The 18,614-nt window shown below is 44.2% G+C and overlaps 1 protein-coding gene across 1 annotated transcript in view; it reads left to right on the top strand.

Annotated features, from left to right (window-relative positions):
* LOC102386534 (CUB and sushi domain-containing protein 1) overlaps positions 1-18,614 on the top strand; it is a 796,348-nt gene that overhangs the window by 708,895 nt on the left and 68,839 nt on the right. The window contains exon 38 of the mRNA XM_006032113.1: positions 15,317-15,505. Within this exon, the coding sequence (XP_006032175.1) occupies positions 15,317-15,505 (189 nt within the window). The remainder of the gene's footprint in view (positions 1-15,316; positions 15,506-18,614) is intronic.

Here is an 18,614-nt window from a genome sequence, read left to right on the forward strand (position 1 = left end):
CCCTCCTTCCCTCCTTGCACCCATCGTGCCCTCTCCACCCTCCCCATCCACCAACAATAAGAATCCCGTTTCTCGAACTTCAAAGACACTGCTCTTGTCTAAGTCCATCCCCAAGTCCAACAGTGAGTTGGTGGGGTAGAACCTTCCAGGGCAGAGAGCCTGGCAGCAGCCAGCCAGCATCCCAACCACAGGAAGTGCCACCACAGGTTCAGAGGCCATGATGGAGCCCTGGGATGCCTGCGGCTGGCAGGCACCACACCAGCTCCTTGAGGGCACTGTGGGCGCCATACTGCAGGGCAGTAGGTGGGACACCAGGGCCCTTTGGAGCTGGAGCGGGGGGCCAGGCAACAGGTAGCATGAGTGCAACCTCTTCTGGGTGGCCCTGGGCAGCAAGCTGCTTCTCCAGCAATGCTACATGTCACCACTCCATGGCCAGCAGGTCAGCCCCATGATCAGTATATGTCTGGAGCTATGCCTCCAGGGCACTGGTTTCCACCCACCATGCCTGCTGGTCCAACAACCAGCCCTCCATAGCCACCACCAGCCACTGGAGCAGGCAGGTCTAGTCAAGGAGTAGCAATGGTGTTGCTGGCACCCCCAGGTGGCTCCAGAGGTGGGTGGTGGCAACACTGCAGCAGTGCTCCAGCAGGCCCCTGAAGTCTCTCCCCCACATCCAGATGTTGGCCCTCCAGAGCTAGAGACAGGAGACTTCTGTGAGAGTTTGCAACATCTGAGAGATAAGATGCTCTGCTCTAGGGACCCTGTGCTGTCTGGTCTCAGATTGGAAGGCAGCAATGTTCAGGGGCCAAGGGACCATCCCCCCCATTCCCACATGCTTCCTGGGGGCTGGCCTCTCCTGCCCCCTTCCCAGAGTGGGCCTGACCAGGCTGCTGGCAGCACCTGCTGCCACAGCCCCAACCCTTGCTCCCCCCCCTGCTTCTGCAGGCTCACCACTGTGCTCTGCTGCCACTCAGCCACTGGTGCACAGTTTCAGGGTGCATGGGGCTCCCAGAAAATGGGGTCAAGGGACTCACCCCCACCCTCCCCACAGGGGGCCTCTCTGGCGAGGTGCTTCAAGGCTGGCCCCCTGCCTCCCCAACATTATGCCTCTGCTGCATGTGCCAGAGGTGGTGCACAATGAGCTGTTTGTGTGGAAGTGGAGCTGTTGGGGCCACTATGCCCTACTGGTGCCCTGGACACACCTGCACTCATGGATCAGAACCCTGAACTATGATGGCATGGGGGGAAAGCCCAGCCTGCCTTTCATTGTCTGCCACTGCCTAGAGGGCTGCCTGTTGTATCACTACACATTCCTGGTGGCAGCTGCCAAAGAGGACATTGCCACCAGGACCAATGTGTTCCTCAGCATGTGAGAGGCCTATACTTTCCCAGCTGTGAGGACACAGCTATCAAAGTTCTGACATGTGTTCTGCCTCCCTGTGTGCTATGTGGGGGAGCCCAGGGGCAGGGAAGTGGAGCTGGGTGGGACAAGGAGTTGGGGGCTAGGGCCAAGTCTGGGACCAGGGGCAGGGGTGGGGACTGGGTCTGGGAGGGCTTGCCCCACAGTCCAGGATTTTCCATGCAGCCATGGCTGTCAAGGCTGGCAGCTTGGTGCAGGACTCCCCATGCTAGGTGGAATCCAGCTCTTCTGGGTGTCTACAGCCTGCAGTGGGCTGGGGGCTGGAACCTGGCCAGGACTGGATGACTGGGCCCCCACAGAGTTGGCCCTGCATGGCTGGCTCTGGAGGGCCATCAGCAGCACCTGGATGGCTTACAGCAGGGTGGGCACAGCCAGGGAGTCATAGCCATGTGGCTGTGCTGCTTCATCATGGTCCTGCAAAGAGAGAGACGTGGGGAGACCATGATGAAGCACCACAGCCACATGGCTATGACTCCCTGGCTGTGCCCACCCTACTGTGAGCCATCCAGGTGCTGCTGATGGCTCTCCAGAGCCAGCCACGCAGGGCCAACTCTGTGGGGGCCCAGTCATCCAGAGTGGGGACAATGTCCACCACCTCCCCCCACCAGGAGAAAACCAGTGCTGGCCCTGGTGGAATCACAGGCCTGGATAAGGGGTGCAGCAACCTGCAGTGTTTTGTAGCACTCACCTGTGGCCAAGCAGCAGCTCTGAAGCAGGACAGACCTGGCAAACACAGCCTATGGGCTGTCTGAGGGGCACATGGGGCCTGCTAGGTTCCACCAACGAGCACAGGCTCCTGCAGGCTCCTGGAGTGTGTGCCTCACAGAAGAAAATGGCTGCAGTCTTTTCTGCCCTGTCGCCAGACACCAACCTAGCCCAGCAGCAGGAGAGAGGGCCAGGCAGGAGCCCCGGGGCTGGGCTCTAGCTTGCTCCCTAGTGGCTGGGCAGACCCAGCTGGGAGGCTCTCATGTTACTACGGAGTAATGCATCTACACATGTATTACTGAGTAGTATCTAATCTGGTATAAATTTGATACCTGCGTTATGGAGATTTCAAATTTATGCCCAAGTGTAAGTTGCCATAGTTACTGTGCAGTACAGGCATGTATGTGTAGACATGAGCCTGCACTGCACAGTATTTTGGTTAACTGCACAGTAAATGTGCACATGTAGATTCACCCACACACTAAAAGAAAAGCCATTATTGTTGTTCTTGTTTTTATTTTGGGCTTTGTTTGGTTTTAGCTTTCTATATATAAGGGGGCTTTTATCTTCAAGAAGGTAATGATGCTGTGTACCCAAGTTAAATAAGAGTCTATTATTTAATGATATTTGATAATAATTTTAAAACATTCTTTAATACTTGTTTAATGATATGTAGACATGCTGTTATGCATGTCTCAGCTAACAGGGTTTTCCATATTATGCAAATGAGAAACAGGTTGTCATCAGTTGACTGTAGAAGATATAGAGGAACCAAAGAGGAACAGATGGAGCCATGATGACAGTGTCAATTTGATAAAGCACTACTTCCTAGCTAAAGGTGGTGGTCATGGGTACAGAAAAAGGTTCCATGAATTGGCCAAAGGAAGTTAATTTTGTGAACATTTCTTTTATGAATAAAGGTTGGGTGTGCTTCTCATTAAAAGCAGAATATTTCTCCTTGTGTCATTTGGAAAGAATGATTCACGAAGTGATAACTGAAGAAATGATGGACTACAGAACTGGCAATATTTGAAGGCAATATTACTCTCCAAAAAAGCACTATTGTTGCAGCTGTCTATACGAAATAACCTGAATAACAGCAGAACAAAAATGAAAGCAGTGAGAGTAGCCTGATAGAGAAAATCTTGGTATACACTGATTAGATTAGTGGTAGTATGTCCTGGGTCTTCTCAATATGTAGAAAAGGAATAACTTAGGTAAGTCACATCAAATATTAATAAATGCCTGGAAGGGATAAATGTTAAAGAAGATTAACTTGTTGCAAAAACTATATGAATGTGCTATCTTTGTAGAAGAAGTAGAATTGGGAATCTTTGTGAGAAAGATGGTAAATCTCTGAAAAAGAAAAAGCATCACTGTGAGACTTGAATCAACCCATGGTTAGACAAAAGGAAGGTGAAATAAAGGGAGAGAAACTGAAAAGTAGATCAATAATCAAGGACTTTAAGGGGGAAAAACACACCCCAGTGTTTCATATTGAAACACTGAAGAAGTTGAAAAGGAATTGAAGTAGAAGCTATTAATAGTTCAAGAAATATATAATGAGAGAAACAATTATATTATATTGCCAGATGAAAAAAAAATTGTTAGAAAACTATCAGAGGAAATTGTTCAGGTACTTGGTGGAGAAGGGTTAGAAAGATATAGAAATACACAACCAGTTCTTGGAAATAGTTATGGGAAAAGAAATATGAATGTAATGATGCAATTAATTAAAGTTTAATGCAGATCACAAATGAGGATGTCCAAAGAAGACTGAAAAAAAATCTAATTGGGAAGCACTGGGATTGGATGGAATTCACAACTCTTGATTTAAAAAGTTAACAAACTTGCATGTTCAGGCCAGAAGATAGCTATAAAAAATGTATGAAAAATAATGTATGAATGTATAAAAAAGGTCAAAAGAACAATATTCATAAAAAAATAGTTAATAAAAGCACATAGAAAAGGAAACAGCTGATTGCAAAAAGGGTAAGATCTAAAACCTGGTTTCCTATGATCTGCAAATCCTTTACTAGAGTTGTCAATACAAAAATGGTCAGGCATGTTGAAATTAATGATAACTCATCAAGAGGTGAAAGGATGTGTAACTGAGGTGAAGTACCATTGGATGGTGCGCAAAGCTATACTGATGGATGTCACATATTAAGCTGATTTATATAAAGGACATACGGTTGTGTTTCATACAAATGGATTATGAGTGTTTGAAGTAGTAGAAAAAGCATGGACTGTGCTTGGAATATAAGAGTATAGGTTGGCTTTTCTTTTTTACAAGTGCTCTCTGTTATATCCCTGTTTCTGTTACTTGCAATCAGAGATGTAGTGAGCTCTTGCAGTGTCTTGGGCAGAGTGCCAACCACTGTAGAGTGGGGAGGAAGAGGAATTCTACGTGCTCCAGTTCTCTTTGCACTCAGCTAGTAGCTGCTTCTGCAACTAAGGAGCAATCTTACTACATACCCGCTAGAGCAGGGGCACTATAATACCCCTCCCCTCCCCACCAAAAACAAATCTGTACAGTAAGTTGCTTTTTTGCCATTTAAGGTGCTTTATTGCCATGACTTAACAGAATTGTATTGCTTTACAGCACTTTAGCTTTAAATTAATCCTTGTTAAATGAGGTATTATATTTTAAGTGATGTATTTTGCAGCACTTTAGCAACCTACAGGGCTTTAAATAACTTTTGTACATTGGTCAAATTTCTGACCAGTGGAGAAGACCCAGCAGGCTGTGGAACGCCCCCTGCATCCTTGCCTGGAAAGCGCAGGGAGGTTCAAAGGCCTCCCCAATCAAAAACTGCATTTCTGTCATGTTTAAGAGCACTGTAACTTTATAGTGTTATTAAATGAGCTCTAAATTACAGTGTCATAAAATGTACGTGGAGCACTCTGTATAGAAGCCAAGGCAGCCCTGTGTCTTGTAGTGTATAGAGGGGAGGACTGAGTGGAATATCACTATCTTCCAGGATTTTTATCATCGGACACACAGCTCCTCCCCCAGTAGCATACATGGGGGTAAGGGGGGAGTGAAAAGGGTATCAGGGGCAGGCCCTGAGGAGCCTATGCCACAGGACTGCTGCAGCTGGTGTGCCGTGTTCAGCTTCAGGGCTGCCAGCTACTATTGCTAGGCTGCACTTGTCAAAGGAGACTCTCTTGAGGGGAGCATTCTAGTATCCCTGGTAAATCAGGGTGTCCCCTGTAAATCAGCATTCATGGCGGGTGCCCTGCCCTAGTTGTGCAAGTTTCTGCACTACAGAGTGCATCTACAAGAGATATTTACTGTGGAGTTGCCTAGTTAACTAGGCAGTAAATGTTGCACGTCTGTACAAGAGCCCCTATTAGGCTGGCGTAAACTAATTTACTCTGCAGCGTGGTAGTATAAGTATTATCCTCCTGTGGAGGAAAAAAACTCCACAGCAGCGCATGTGTAGATGCTGCTCTGGCTGGTTGGGGCATGAGGATACTGCAGTGCAGAGGCTGACTGCTGGCTACGACCACAATAAAGCCCCTTTGTGTCCCAGCTAACCCCTCTATAGCACATTGAGTTGTGGGGAGAAGCCCTGGACTGGCAGGCTGACCCCAGGCCCCACTACCAGGCAGGAGTGCTCCAATTTAGCTCAATGTGTTGCACATGAATAAACTCTGGAGCTTATTGCTCCCGAGCACACATTCAAACAGTGTGCCCAGAAGCAATAAGCTCTGGAGTTTATTCATGCTCATTAAGTGCATGTGTAGACATACCCTCCAAGACCTACAAAAAATGCTATTTACTGACTAAACATGGGAGGCTTATTTCACAATTTATGTATGGACAACCTGGAAATATATCACAAGAATAGAGATTAATTATTAAAACAGTAGAAAATTGTTCAGAAAATATAAAAGTGTGTGTTGTACAAGTGTGTATTTTTAAAGATTAAAAACTGAACTGTATATCTGTCACAGAGAATAGAAATGGATAATAGAAGACAACGATAATATTGGATGTTATAAATATTTGAAAAAACAACAATAGTCAACAAGATAATTGTGCAATAATTCTGCAATAATTATGCAATTGTGCAATATTGCCTCATAATTATTATGCAATAATAAACATATTTAGGGCTCCCATACAGAAATCCAATTTGTGAAACTGATCAAGTTTGGTCTAAGGGAGCTGGAGAAGAGGACTCAAAAAAGATATTTTCTGTAAACCTCCTGAACATGAAGTCATATATAGATAGGTTTTATGCTGATAGGAAGGACAGAGGATCAATTGAGGCTATTCACTGAAGAACAGCAGCACAGAACAATAACCAACTATATCAAGGATGTATTGCCTGGATCCAGGAACCAAGTTGTAGAAAAAGAAAGCATAAAATCAACAGCGTTCAAGAACTATGTGCTATAAAACCAAATGTTATGGCTAAGAAAAGGAAAAGGGAAAATGTTTTAGCAAGGATTTTGGTTTTCTATTTGATTAATTTTTTTTAATGAAAATTCAAGAAAAGATTGATACACAATATACATTATGGAAGGAGAATTTCAGTCATGAAAAGTTTACACTGGTTTTTTGTTCTGTCTTGAGAACTTCTGGGGTGGATATCACAATAGCATTGTATTTGCTTATCAGAAATTTGCTTTATTGAAACCCTGCACCATATGTGTAACCGTTCTGTTGGGCACCAGTCAGCAGCAATAAGGGCCAGGTTCAATTTTGGGGTACTAAATATATTTTAAATATATTTTACCTTGGTTTGAGCTCCCACCCAGAAGACCTGGGAAACCCCCTCCTTGCAAGCAGTGTAAACACAGAGGATAAATTTATTACAGAAAATGAAGGCAAAGAAAACAAAGAAAACACTAAATACAATTTTAAACACTACCAACTGCAAGGCATAGTTCATAGATTCATGTACTTCACCCCTTTGCAGGCCGTCTGGGAGTTGGGGCTCACCCAAAAGGCAGTTCCAGGAGCTTGCCCCCTTGTACCTGCCCTTCAGCAATGGGCTGGAGAGTGGGGCTTCACCAGAGAGACTTTTGAGCTGCTCCAAGGGTTCACTGGGCTGTGGAAAGCTGCTAGAGAGCATGGGTCCACCTGTGTTGTAAGGGGACCCTTGTTGCTCCCTGCAAGGCTGCAGGGCGATCTTCTATTTCAATGTGGTGGCCTTGAGGGGTTAACTGTGGCTTTTGTCAGTATGCTGCACTCCTAAATTTCTAGTCCCAATCTCATCTCTGCTGAGCAGAAACTGCAAAAAAAACCCCAAAACAAAAAAACCCCTAAAAACTTTTGGAGGAGAGGTCAGGGCCTATCTCACTGAGCCTGAACTGGGCAGCAAAAGCCAGCCAGGCCTATACTGCACTGAGGTCTGACTATACAACAAGTGGCACCAGGTTTCACACTGGTTCAAACTGTGCCAGCCAAACATATAGCTGGGTTTCAGCCACACAGCTAGGCTCAAAAATCATATCTGTGAAACAGTTAAATATGGCTATGGCCTGGGCATCCAGTCTCAGCTATACCACAATGCTGAGATGATAGAATTACAAAACAGAGGGGGCCAGGCCCTTGTGGCCAGCAACTGCCAGGGCCTGTTCCTGGTCAATCTGCTTCAGGGATTAACACCCCCGTGGTGCTATCCCACTTAAGGCCTGTGTAGCCAGAACTGCCAGCAAAACTGCCAGCAGGGCTGGCCCACACTATTTGGTGGAATTTGTGGCTGCAGGAGGCCTCACAGCCAAGGGGCCCCCTGCAGCCGTGAACACTTCACGACTCCACGTTGCTGCCACTACCACTGCCGGCTTCACATCCAGCTGCTCACTACTCCCCCCCCTCCTCTCTCCTCCCCTCCCCTCCCCCCGCCATTGTCGATGCTGCTGCCAGCTTCATGTCTGGCTGCTAGCCACACCCTCTCCCCACCACCACCACCGGCTTCTTCAGCTACTTGCCACGCCCCCCGTCCCACCACTGCTGTTGCCATCAACTTCTTCACATCAAGGAGCCCCAAAACTATATCTCACAGGGGGCCCCAACAAAAAAATTGTTGGCCGGCCCTGACTGCAGGGACTTCATTCCTGATCAGTTTGCTCCAGGGATTGACACCCCCATGGTATTATCCCACTCAAGAAAGAAAAAGGGAAAAGAGGGAGGAAATAGGAGTCTTAAAATCCAAAACAGACCTTCTCTCCCTGTACCTGAGGCTTTCACATCAACTAACTTTTGCTTGGCTCCTCAGTGAGAAAGAGGGGAGACCCCTCCCCATGGAGAGAAGGTTTTCTGGCTCCCAATGCAGCTGTGGAGCTCTCAGCAGCCCCAGGAGAAAGAGAATGAGAACCTTAGTAAGTTGTTCTTATATATGTGGTGTGACATCACCCAAGCCTTGTTCAATTAGGCAGTGCCACACTCCAGTCTCTCTCTCAATCAATTTGCCTGGAGGAACTTCTGCTTCCTCTGATCACTGAGGCCCAGATACAGGCCCTAGCTTACCACACGCTGAGCACATGGCCAGAATAACAGGGACCATCCTGCCCACATGTACACGCACACACACAAAAGCTTCCCATGAGCTCCCTGGGGGCTGCAGGCCTATGGCATGGGCTCCCCAGGGCCTGCCTCTGGTGTCTTGTCCACTTTTCACTCCCTTCACATAGGCTACAGAACAAGGAGCTGTGCCTCCTGTGGTGAAAATCTTGGAGCAGGTGCCACTCCACTTAGTCTTTCTGTTGGCTACAAAGGACCAACTCACAGGATCATAATAAATTCTAGTTTATTGGATGGGATGTGAAGTTACCAATAAAATCACAAATGCAAACTTTGAGTTATGGGAGGTACTGGTCACCTTAGCACATACACACACGCGTGCACTCACTCATTCAAACTCATGTAGTATAGTGTGTAGTGGCTGCTGTAGTGATTGTGAGCACTGGTGTCAGTATATCTACCTGTCTGAGGCTATAATCCCCCAGCATCATCTTGGCTACCCAATCTGGAGGTCGCTGTCCCACATGGGTCTTGAGTAGTACCTGCCAGCTGTTAGTCACAGGGGTCTCTGCCTACCGGTACCTGAAGTTTTGGGAGTCCACCATTGATTTATTGACTTAATGGCTATATTCTCATGGGTTACAGGAATAGTCCATAGGGTGAGTGCTCAGTTCCAAGAATCAGTTCTTTAGCTTGATTAGCTGAAAATGGAGTTCTTTTGGCTAGGCTATTGTCTACTGATGATCATCATTCACTCTTATTCAATCAACAGATTTTATTACTTTACAATTACAATTTCAATGGAGTTTTAACAATGGTCCAGGGTATAACTTTATTCTACAGGGAGTACATTCCTTAAGAGTTTAAACATATAAAATACAAAATGCTATGGTAAAGATGAGACAGATGTAATATGAAAATGCAAAGTGAAAAATATATAAAAATGCAATGTAAGGTAGTGAGGATCCAAGGGTATTGGGGACAGTAAGTGAGTTAGGTTATCACAGGGTATATTTACAGACTTTGCAGTGGATATTTTAGTTCTTCTGTTTTCTTTATTGACACTGAGCTTAATTGATGTGTAGATGTAGTTTCTAGGTTTCTCCTACAGAAAGCCACTTCAGCTTTCTGACTTGCTCTGAGTCTTGCCACACCCATTCAATGAGTGTTCTAGGGCTCTGCCAATACTGAGAAGGAAAAGAAATGCACAAAATGGGGGTTGGGGGTGTTGCAGGCAATAAGGGGCTTCTGTTATATATATGTCCAGAAGGAAAATGTACAAAGGGGGCTTTCTGCTACACCTCCGCGCCACCATATGCTACAGGGGACAGGGCTGCCTGGCTTCTATGGCTAGGCTGCAACTACGATAGCAAGAATTCCTGGTGCCCTTTTACAAAGCAGAGTTGATGTGCACTTCAAAAACCCTAAATAAGGGGACAGGATTCTAAGCTCACCCATGCCTCCTAAACCTACACCAGCCATTGTGTCCCTCACCCGGTCTTTTTCAAGATTCCAAATGGTGGGGGGTTGTTATGAATACTACTAAGGTTAAGGATACATAAAAAATTATAAGCAGACAAGGTTCTTTGGGTGAATCTGATATCTTTTATTAGACAAACTTAAAAAGTTGTGGGAAAAAAATTAGCAAGCTTTCGGGGTTTAAATACCCTTTGTCAGGCTGAGAAAGTCTCTGCAGTTGGTGTGTGCTCTTCCTGGATGGAATGACTAGTAAAAAGTCAGAGGCTGGGCTAGTATGCATGCAAGGCAGGCACTCAATGAAGATGTAAATTGAGGAGTCAGTGGGTGAGAGATAGGTTGGGTGATTTTGGGGAGAGAGAAGGGGGATGAATGTAGCAGTTAAATAGTGGCTAGGTATCTGGGGATTCAGATGTCAGACAGGTTATAATGTGTCATAAATTCAATGTCTATATATAGTCCATGATTTTTTGTATCCAGGGGACTGATGAAGTGAAGTTCATTGGCTCGTCTTTGAGAAGTGTTTTGTAAATTCCCTTTGAGGATTAGAACTGAAAGATTGGAGAGAGAGTGGTTTTCTTGTGAGAAATGTGCCACCACAGGTAATTGGGTGTTCTTGTCTTTGATAGATTTCCAGTGTGCATTCATATTGTTATGCAGTTGTTTGGTATCTCCTACGTATTTTCCATCAGGGTATTTGGTGCATTGGATGAGATATATATTTTGGAGGTGCAGCTGTAAGATGCAAGGATGTTGATGGCTCTGTTATGGGGTGTAGTAATTGTGGGGGTGATGGAGATGTGTTGGCAGGTTTTGCATTTCTTGTCATGGCACGGTCTGGATCCATTAGGTGTGTTCTGGGCCTGAGGAAGTTTGCTTCTGGTGATGAGGTTAGCAAGGTTTGGTGCTTGTTTGAAAGCTAGGTTGGGTGGTTCTGGGAAAATCTCTTTAAGAACAGGATCTCTTTCTAGTATTGGTTGCAATTGTTTGAGGATTTTCTGTAGAATTTCGATGGAAGGGTGATATGTCATAACCAGCGATGTGCAATTTGTGGGGGATTTTCTTCTGTACTGCAGCAATTCTTCTCATGGTATCCAGGTGGCTCTTTCAAACATGCGATCTATCTCTCTGGAGGAGTGTCCTTGTTGGGTGAAAGCATTTTTAAGATTGGTGAGGTGGCAATCCCAGGTGTTCTCCTCAGTTCAAATTTGGTGGTATCTGAGGGCTTGGCTGTATATCAGTTTTCTTGGTGTGTTTAGGGTGATTTCTGGTTTTGTGCAGACTTGTATGTTGGTCTGGCAGCAGGGATCAGGGTCTCTGAGGACTCATGGCAGAACCTGCCCATGCAGCACAGGGTAGTATGGGGCAGCAGGGATTGCCCCTCTCACTTGGCACCTGCACGGCAGCTGCCCCATGGCGTGGGTGCAGCACAGCTCGGCAGGGGGCCGTACACTGTCTGGGAGCTGGGGCAGCTCCACATGTCAGTCAAAGCCCAGCGCTCCTCAGCCCCATCAGTCCAAGCTCCTGGACAGTGTTCAGTGCCCTGCTGAGATGTGATGCACTCATGCAATGTGACAGCTGCTGTGTGGGTTCCAAGCAGAGGGGGTGATCCCCGCTGCCTTACACTGCCCTGCGCTGCATGGGGAGGGCTCTGCCATGAATGCCCACAAGCCCCAATCACTGCTGCTGCAGCTGGTGAGTGTGGGGCTTGTGTGGCTCCATGTGTCAGTCAGAGTCTGGCAGTGCTCAGCCCCAGTGGCCCAAGCTCCCAGGCACCATGCAGCACCCTGCCAAGCTGCACTGCACCTACACCATGGGACAGCTGCCTTGTGGGTGCCAGGCTGGGGGGGTGATCTCTGCTTCCCCCCACTGCCCCGCACTGCACAGGGAGGTCTGCCATGAGTGCCCAGACACCCCAAATGCCACTGCTGCAGCTGGTGAGTGTGGGGCTTTTTTTATTATTATTATTTCCAGGACTGGGCTGGGGCTGGCTGGGTGGGGGATTGGGCCAGGCAGGGCAGCCAGAATCTGCTGAATCTGAATTGCATGCTTATCTATTTGCATGGGCCGATTGAATAGCATTTTGGAAGATTCAGACTCTCCCAGTGACAGTATAAGTTTCTAGGCTTCTGATCCTTATTATATGAAACATACAGCAAGGGCCAGACACTTTATTTGTAGGTGTTGTGAGATGTAGGTTAGTGGGTGGTATAAAAGGCACACCTCTCTATTTTATCCTTATTCATTTCTTCTTGTTCTCCTCCTCCTGTACCATTTGTTAAATAATATCACACTCTACAGTGATCCTAGAATCACTTCCTACTTTGTTATTTTACAAAACTGTAGTATGCACACATTGAGAGACTCAGGGAAGAACAAAAGGCTTTATCCTCTCTTACATATATATACCCTAACTATAATCAGCAATGACTGGGAAGTCAATATTGACAAAAAAACCCTGATTCAGCAAAGTACTTGGGCACAGGTTTAGTTATGAGCATATGCATAAATATGCCATTAGTGTTTGTGACTCCCATGAAATAATTTGCTTGTGTTGTTTAATTCATATCAATATTGAATGCAGAAAGGAAGATTTATATATTACAAAGCCTATAAGAAGATCATTAGCCTTGAAAAAAAAATTGTTCAAGAATATCTTTTTCATCTTTACTATTGTATTTTCACCTTTTTGTGAGCATTAGATTCTGCAATTGTTGGATAATCACTTTTGTTTCAAGTTCTTGTGTTTTGACAACTGTGGGTGCATCAACATGTGATGCTACATCATCATAGCAACATGCTCCCTTGTTATATCATGTTGCTACAGTGACATAGTGGCTAAAAATAACCATGCATGGTGCAGTATAGGCTGTTACTGTGCCATCATTTACTACTTCCAAAACAACAGCTCAGTATGGGCATGTATAGGCGTGCTCAGTATTTTCTAATTTTCACTGGGCATTCTGTGAAAGAGCAGAACATCCCTCTTCTCTGTAATTATGACACATGGAGCACATCTACATGTTCATTAACTGGAATTATGTCACATTAAATTTAGTACCTGTAAGAACAGGTGCTAACATAATGCGCTATAATCGGCACTGCTGCGCAGTAGCACAGATGAATGCTTTTTGTGTGATGCTTAATGCACATTAGATTAAATCTACTGTTCATTAGCATGGATTTTGCCCACCGTGCTAATGTGCAATAGAATTAATCCAATGTGCATTAAGTGTTTCGTGTAGATGCACTCACAAACAGGTATGTATTATTTATCTGTATTTCCTACGTAATATTTTTTACGGGCCTTTTAGCAAAAGTATGATCTTTGTTGTCCTCTATGGAATTATTTATCTTTAATGTACAAAGACTTTAAATTAATAATATCTATAATATTTAAATTTATTATTTGAAACCAGTATTTGTGTCTGATTAGTAGTATCTTAATTATACTGATTAGTTTGTGTTATTAATTACATTTACCTGTCAAATATCTTTACAGCTCTTGAAAATATGAACCCAAATATTAATTATCTGTTATTGTTAGTGTTATTTTAGCACTACAAAGAGCTTCATTTTATTGGAGTTGTTTCACTTATTATGCTTTCTTCTATAAAGAATGTTTGGTTATGTCTTCTATAATATAACATTTCTTTGTTAATCCTTTTTGCTTTTTCTTGATAATCTGAAAAATGATTTTTGGCTAGTTTAATAAGTTAAGAAAAAATATTATCATTTGCAAAAGGTAGGACTTTTACAACTTGTTCATGAATGATCAACCCTAATGTCTATGGTGCAGTTAATAAATATGCAAGTGTAAACTGTTGTTCTGATTACTATAGTTTGGTACCCTAATAGATGCAGTCATTATACAGCATAATTGGTGGAGGTAATCAACACATTAAAAATGTGCTAGTCAAACAAATTTAAACTAACCTGTTATATGTCCTTCAAAATTAATAACGTTTCAAAGCTTTCTATACCTTTCTAGAATGTTATTAGTTTAATACTGAGCATCTCTATATAGTGGCTATAGTTTCACATGTATATTCAATACTTGGTGTGCCACATAACCCGACCTTTACTGATAATGGCACTGCAGTTGCAATATCCCTTACTAGGTTGCACAAAGAGTATTATAGAAATTTGCTTAGAAGAAGCATTAATTTGTCTGAAAATTATATGATGGAAAAGCTAACACTAGGTGTGTTAACATACTCTCATTTTAAAAAGCACTTCAAAACCAAGAATTCTTGCTGCAAATGAATTTATCTATAGTAGACCACCCAAATTCAAGTTTTGTGAATATTTTTCTCATTGAATATTTGTGGATTGCATGAGAAATTTGAACAACTGCTTTAACAGATAGCATAGCTGGACAGTGCAGGGGCTGGGCACAGCTGGGACAGGGACAGCAGCAGTGACAGCAGCAATGGATGATGGGGATTAAGTGCAAGGAAGGGGAACACCCCTACCCTTTGCTGCTGCAGCAACTATCAAAGCTTAGATCCAACTAAGCTTAGATCCAAGCAGCCTAGCTGGAGTGAGTAGGAGCAGCTCTGAAGTTTTCACCACCCCTAGGATAGCGGTGGAAGCTGTAGTGACAGGCAGGGGAGGTGAGGGAAGAGAAGGAGAGGGAACATGCCTCTGAGCCATGAGGGGAAGGGAGCAAAGATTCTCACCTAATGTGGAGGCTTTTAAAAAGTCATCAGATGCTCTTGTGGCATGGTCCAGTCCAAGATAGAGGTGTAACTGCATAACTGCACCCACTCTGGATTTGATGGGATTGTACATGAGACAGCTCTAAGGTGCTGTCTTTTCAAAACTGAGAGGGGAAAAAAGCTTCAAATGTGGATGCAAATATTACAGATTAATAGAATGCCACTTTTTAGCCTGATTTTCATTGGTGATAAGTAGGTTAATTAAGGGTAAATTGTACCCTTGAGCTTTCTCTCCAGCTTCTCAAATGGACTATTGCTTTCAGTCCCTCTCCCTTGTACAGATTTGATCTTCCTGCACCATGTTCCCACTACAGCTAACTCAGTTGTTTCCAATGAGATAATCTAAATAGACTCTTCCTTTCTCACTGACATGGTGTCATTTGTCCAGTTATTAGTAGAGATCCCAACTATTCAGTTTTAATCTATCCCAGCAAATTTTGAGATATTTTTCTTAATTAACTCTTATTTTGAGAGATGACTAAACAGTTAAAATCTATTTCTCTTTTCTTCCAGCTTATGAGTTACAGAACTGCCCAGATCCTCCTCCTTTTTTAAATGGATATATTGTCAATTTGGACTACAGCGTTGGTCAGTCAGTATCATTTGAGTGCTATCCTGGGTATGTTCTGATAGGTCAGCCTGTTCTCACTTGCCAACATGGAATCAACAGGAACTGGAACTATCATTTCCCCAGATGTGAAGGTAACATTACGATGGTGTTAGAACTTGTGCTGCTCTTTATTTGTATCCATACACTGTACCTTTTCCCAAAGAATGACCTTTATCAGCTGCTGTGCATAAAGACGGTGGTGGCGGCAGAGGTCACAGTCAAAGTATTAATGTTAGCTGTGTAATCTTTTTTAGCAGCAACTGTAGTATGCTCATTTAGGGTCATATATTGCTGCTACTGAAGTAAGTGGACGTTTTACTAATGAAAGGCACATCTGTAATGGACCCTCAGCAACAGTTGCTAGGTTGTTCAATGAATTTTGTGCTCCCCTTTGAATCTGAGCTTCTGTTTCTTTGGATTCCCTTGTGAAATATGCACTGCAATGCAATAATCGTTTCTCAGTACAACTTTCATCTTAACTTTCATCTAAAAGATGAAAGTACAGAAGGAAGAACATCTGACTTTTATTTTGACTTTCAAAAGGCCTTTGACAAAGTCCCTCACAAGATGCTACTAAAGAAACCAAGTTGTCATGGTCTGAGAATGAAAGTATTGTGTGAATAAGAAACTTGTTAAGGAGGCAGAACAAAAAGAACAGAAATAAATGGCCGTTTTTTATCATAGCAAAATAGTGAAGGATGCATGTTTCCATAGAAGGATCTGTATTTAACATGTTTGGAAAGGTAGCTAAGCTGGGAGGTGATAAACTTTGTAGATGACTTTTTTTTAGGTTAGTCAAGCTGGAGAGGACCAAGAAACTAGAAGGATCCAGTCAAGTGAGGAAAGGCTAGGTACAGACAGTACACTTATACCAGTCTTAGTGATCAGAAGTCAATCTGAACCTGTAACCATATAGAAGTTCAGCACACATAGACTGGTCTAAAAATGGTGGAACCTGGTCTAAGATAATCTGTCTCAATGTGAACTCAAATCTAATCAATTTAGATTAGACCAATGAATCAAACTTCTGTACCATATGCCCTACCAATTCCAGTTAGGTCACTGTCCTTCAGCATCCCAGTCTCCTTTGTGGCTCCCCACTAACACTTCCTCCCCACTGCTAGCACCTGACCCCTGCTTGGCTGCTCCAGCCAAGCACCCAGTGTGCCCTGTCCCCAAGTTCTCCTAGATCTTAGCCAGCAGAGTCCCTTTTCCCAACCTCACCCTCTGTCTCCAGTCATCTTCCAGGCACAGGCAGACAATGGGGGAGGGGGAGGGAGGAGAAAGGCAGTGTCTGTGTCCACTGCACAAGCCATGAGACCTGGGCTCCCAAGTCCCTGGGCCATACCCCAATACCCCATCATGAAGCACCCCACAATGTACACACAGACTTGAGACTGAGTCCAGGACAACTGCTGTGCTCAGCAGAGCACAACAGAGTCTGGTTTCCATGCATCCAGTCAGGGACTCCTATGGCCTTGTGCTGGGGCACAGCCTCAAAATATAACTTCCTACTGCAAGCTGTCTTGAGTCTTCCCCTGGTTGCAGGTGGTGTTAGTCACTGTAAGAGAGAGAAAGCTGGACCAATTCGTGGACCAGTTGTCTGATGCAGCATGACAATTCCAATGTTTCTAAATTGTGAACTAAACACACTGAATAATGCTTTCAGTTTACTGAATAGGGTAGTGTAATAATTGCTGAATTGCAAGTAGACTGTAGCCTATGAGAGAAAAGCAGGGAGATACTGAAAAAGAGAGAATTACATGCATGTTTGTGTTGTTTGTGAAGGGAATCATATATTTGTACTTTATTATATCTGTTAAACTCAATATTCTGCGAACTCAGCCAAGTACATTTTGAGACTAGCTAACACAAATGGCAACACTGTACTAAGAAATGTAGCATATTAAATGTATCGAGATGTAAGTATACTTTTGCCCCTACACAAGAAAGCTGAGAAAGACAAAATCACAATTAAAATGGAATTCAAGAATTACTAAAAAAAAAATGCCTTGCTAGTATTAACACAGCAAAGAACACAGGGGGAACAGGAATCTAATTTGCATTGTTTCTACTTACAAAGAAATGAAATGTTTTAATTATTTTTATAATTGATGATGATTTGTATTATTGATATTATTAATATTTGTATTTTACTTGTGCCTATGGTTGGGCTGTCATAGAGGCCCCATTTTTGCTGTGTGATGTAAAAACAAAGTACTGAATAGTCCCTTTTCTGAAGAGCGTAGCATCTAAACTGAAAAAACTGTTGTGGGGGGTGGCTCTGGCTCTCTCATGTGCACTCATGCAGGTAGACACCTAGATTGATGTCTTTTTGGACTTTGAGAGACAACACAATCTGGTGGCTCAGAAACTGTGGCATAGTCCTTTTGACTCACATTCTTTAGACACATGAATAACAAGATAGTGGGAAGGATACAGTTTTGCACCCTATCCTCATTTGGAAGCTAGCAGACTGTGGAGTGGATGCTTACACGGTCAGGTGGGTGGCCAACTGGCTTAGGGACTGCACCCAGAGAGTGGTGGTGGATAGTTCCTTCTCGGCCTGGAGGGAGAGGGGCAGCGGGGTCCCGCAGGGTTCGGTCCTCGGATCAATATTATTCAATATCTTCATCAGCAATTTGGACGAGGGCATGGAGAGCACCCTCTCCAAGTTCGCTGATGATATCAAGTTATGGGGCAAAGTTAGTATACCGGAGGACAGGGAGCAGATTCAGGCTGACCGGGACAAGTTGGATCAATGGGCAGAGAGAAATAGGATGCAATTTAATAAAGATAAATGTAAGGTACTCCACCTGGGAAGGAGGAACCCCAGCACACCTATAGGTTAGGGAGTGTCCTTCTCAGCAGCTCAGAGGCAGAGAGGGATCTTGGAGTCATAATTGACTTCAAGATGAACATGAGCCAGCAGTGTAATAAGGCCATCAACAAGGCCAATCACACCTTGTTGTGCATTAGCAGGTGCATGACTAATAGAACAAAGGAGGTGATGCTCCCCCTCTATGCGGCACTGGTCAGGCCGCAGTTGGAGTACTGTGTCCAGTTTTGGGTGCCGCACTTCAAGAGGGATGTGGTCCAGCCTTCACAAGAGACAGCTGAGGGGAGATCTTGTGTCTGCCTATAAATTTATTAGGGGAGGTCAACGGGGAATAGGGGAAGCATTGTTTACTAAGGCGCCCC

This window comes from Alligator sinensis, unplaced genomic scaffold (genome assembly GCF_000455745.1).
Source record: "Alligator sinensis unplaced genomic scaffold, ASM45574v1 scaffold72_1, whole genome shotgun sequence".
Classification (NCBI taxonomy): Eukaryota; Metazoa; Chordata; order Crocodylia; family Alligatoridae; genus Alligator; species Alligator sinensis.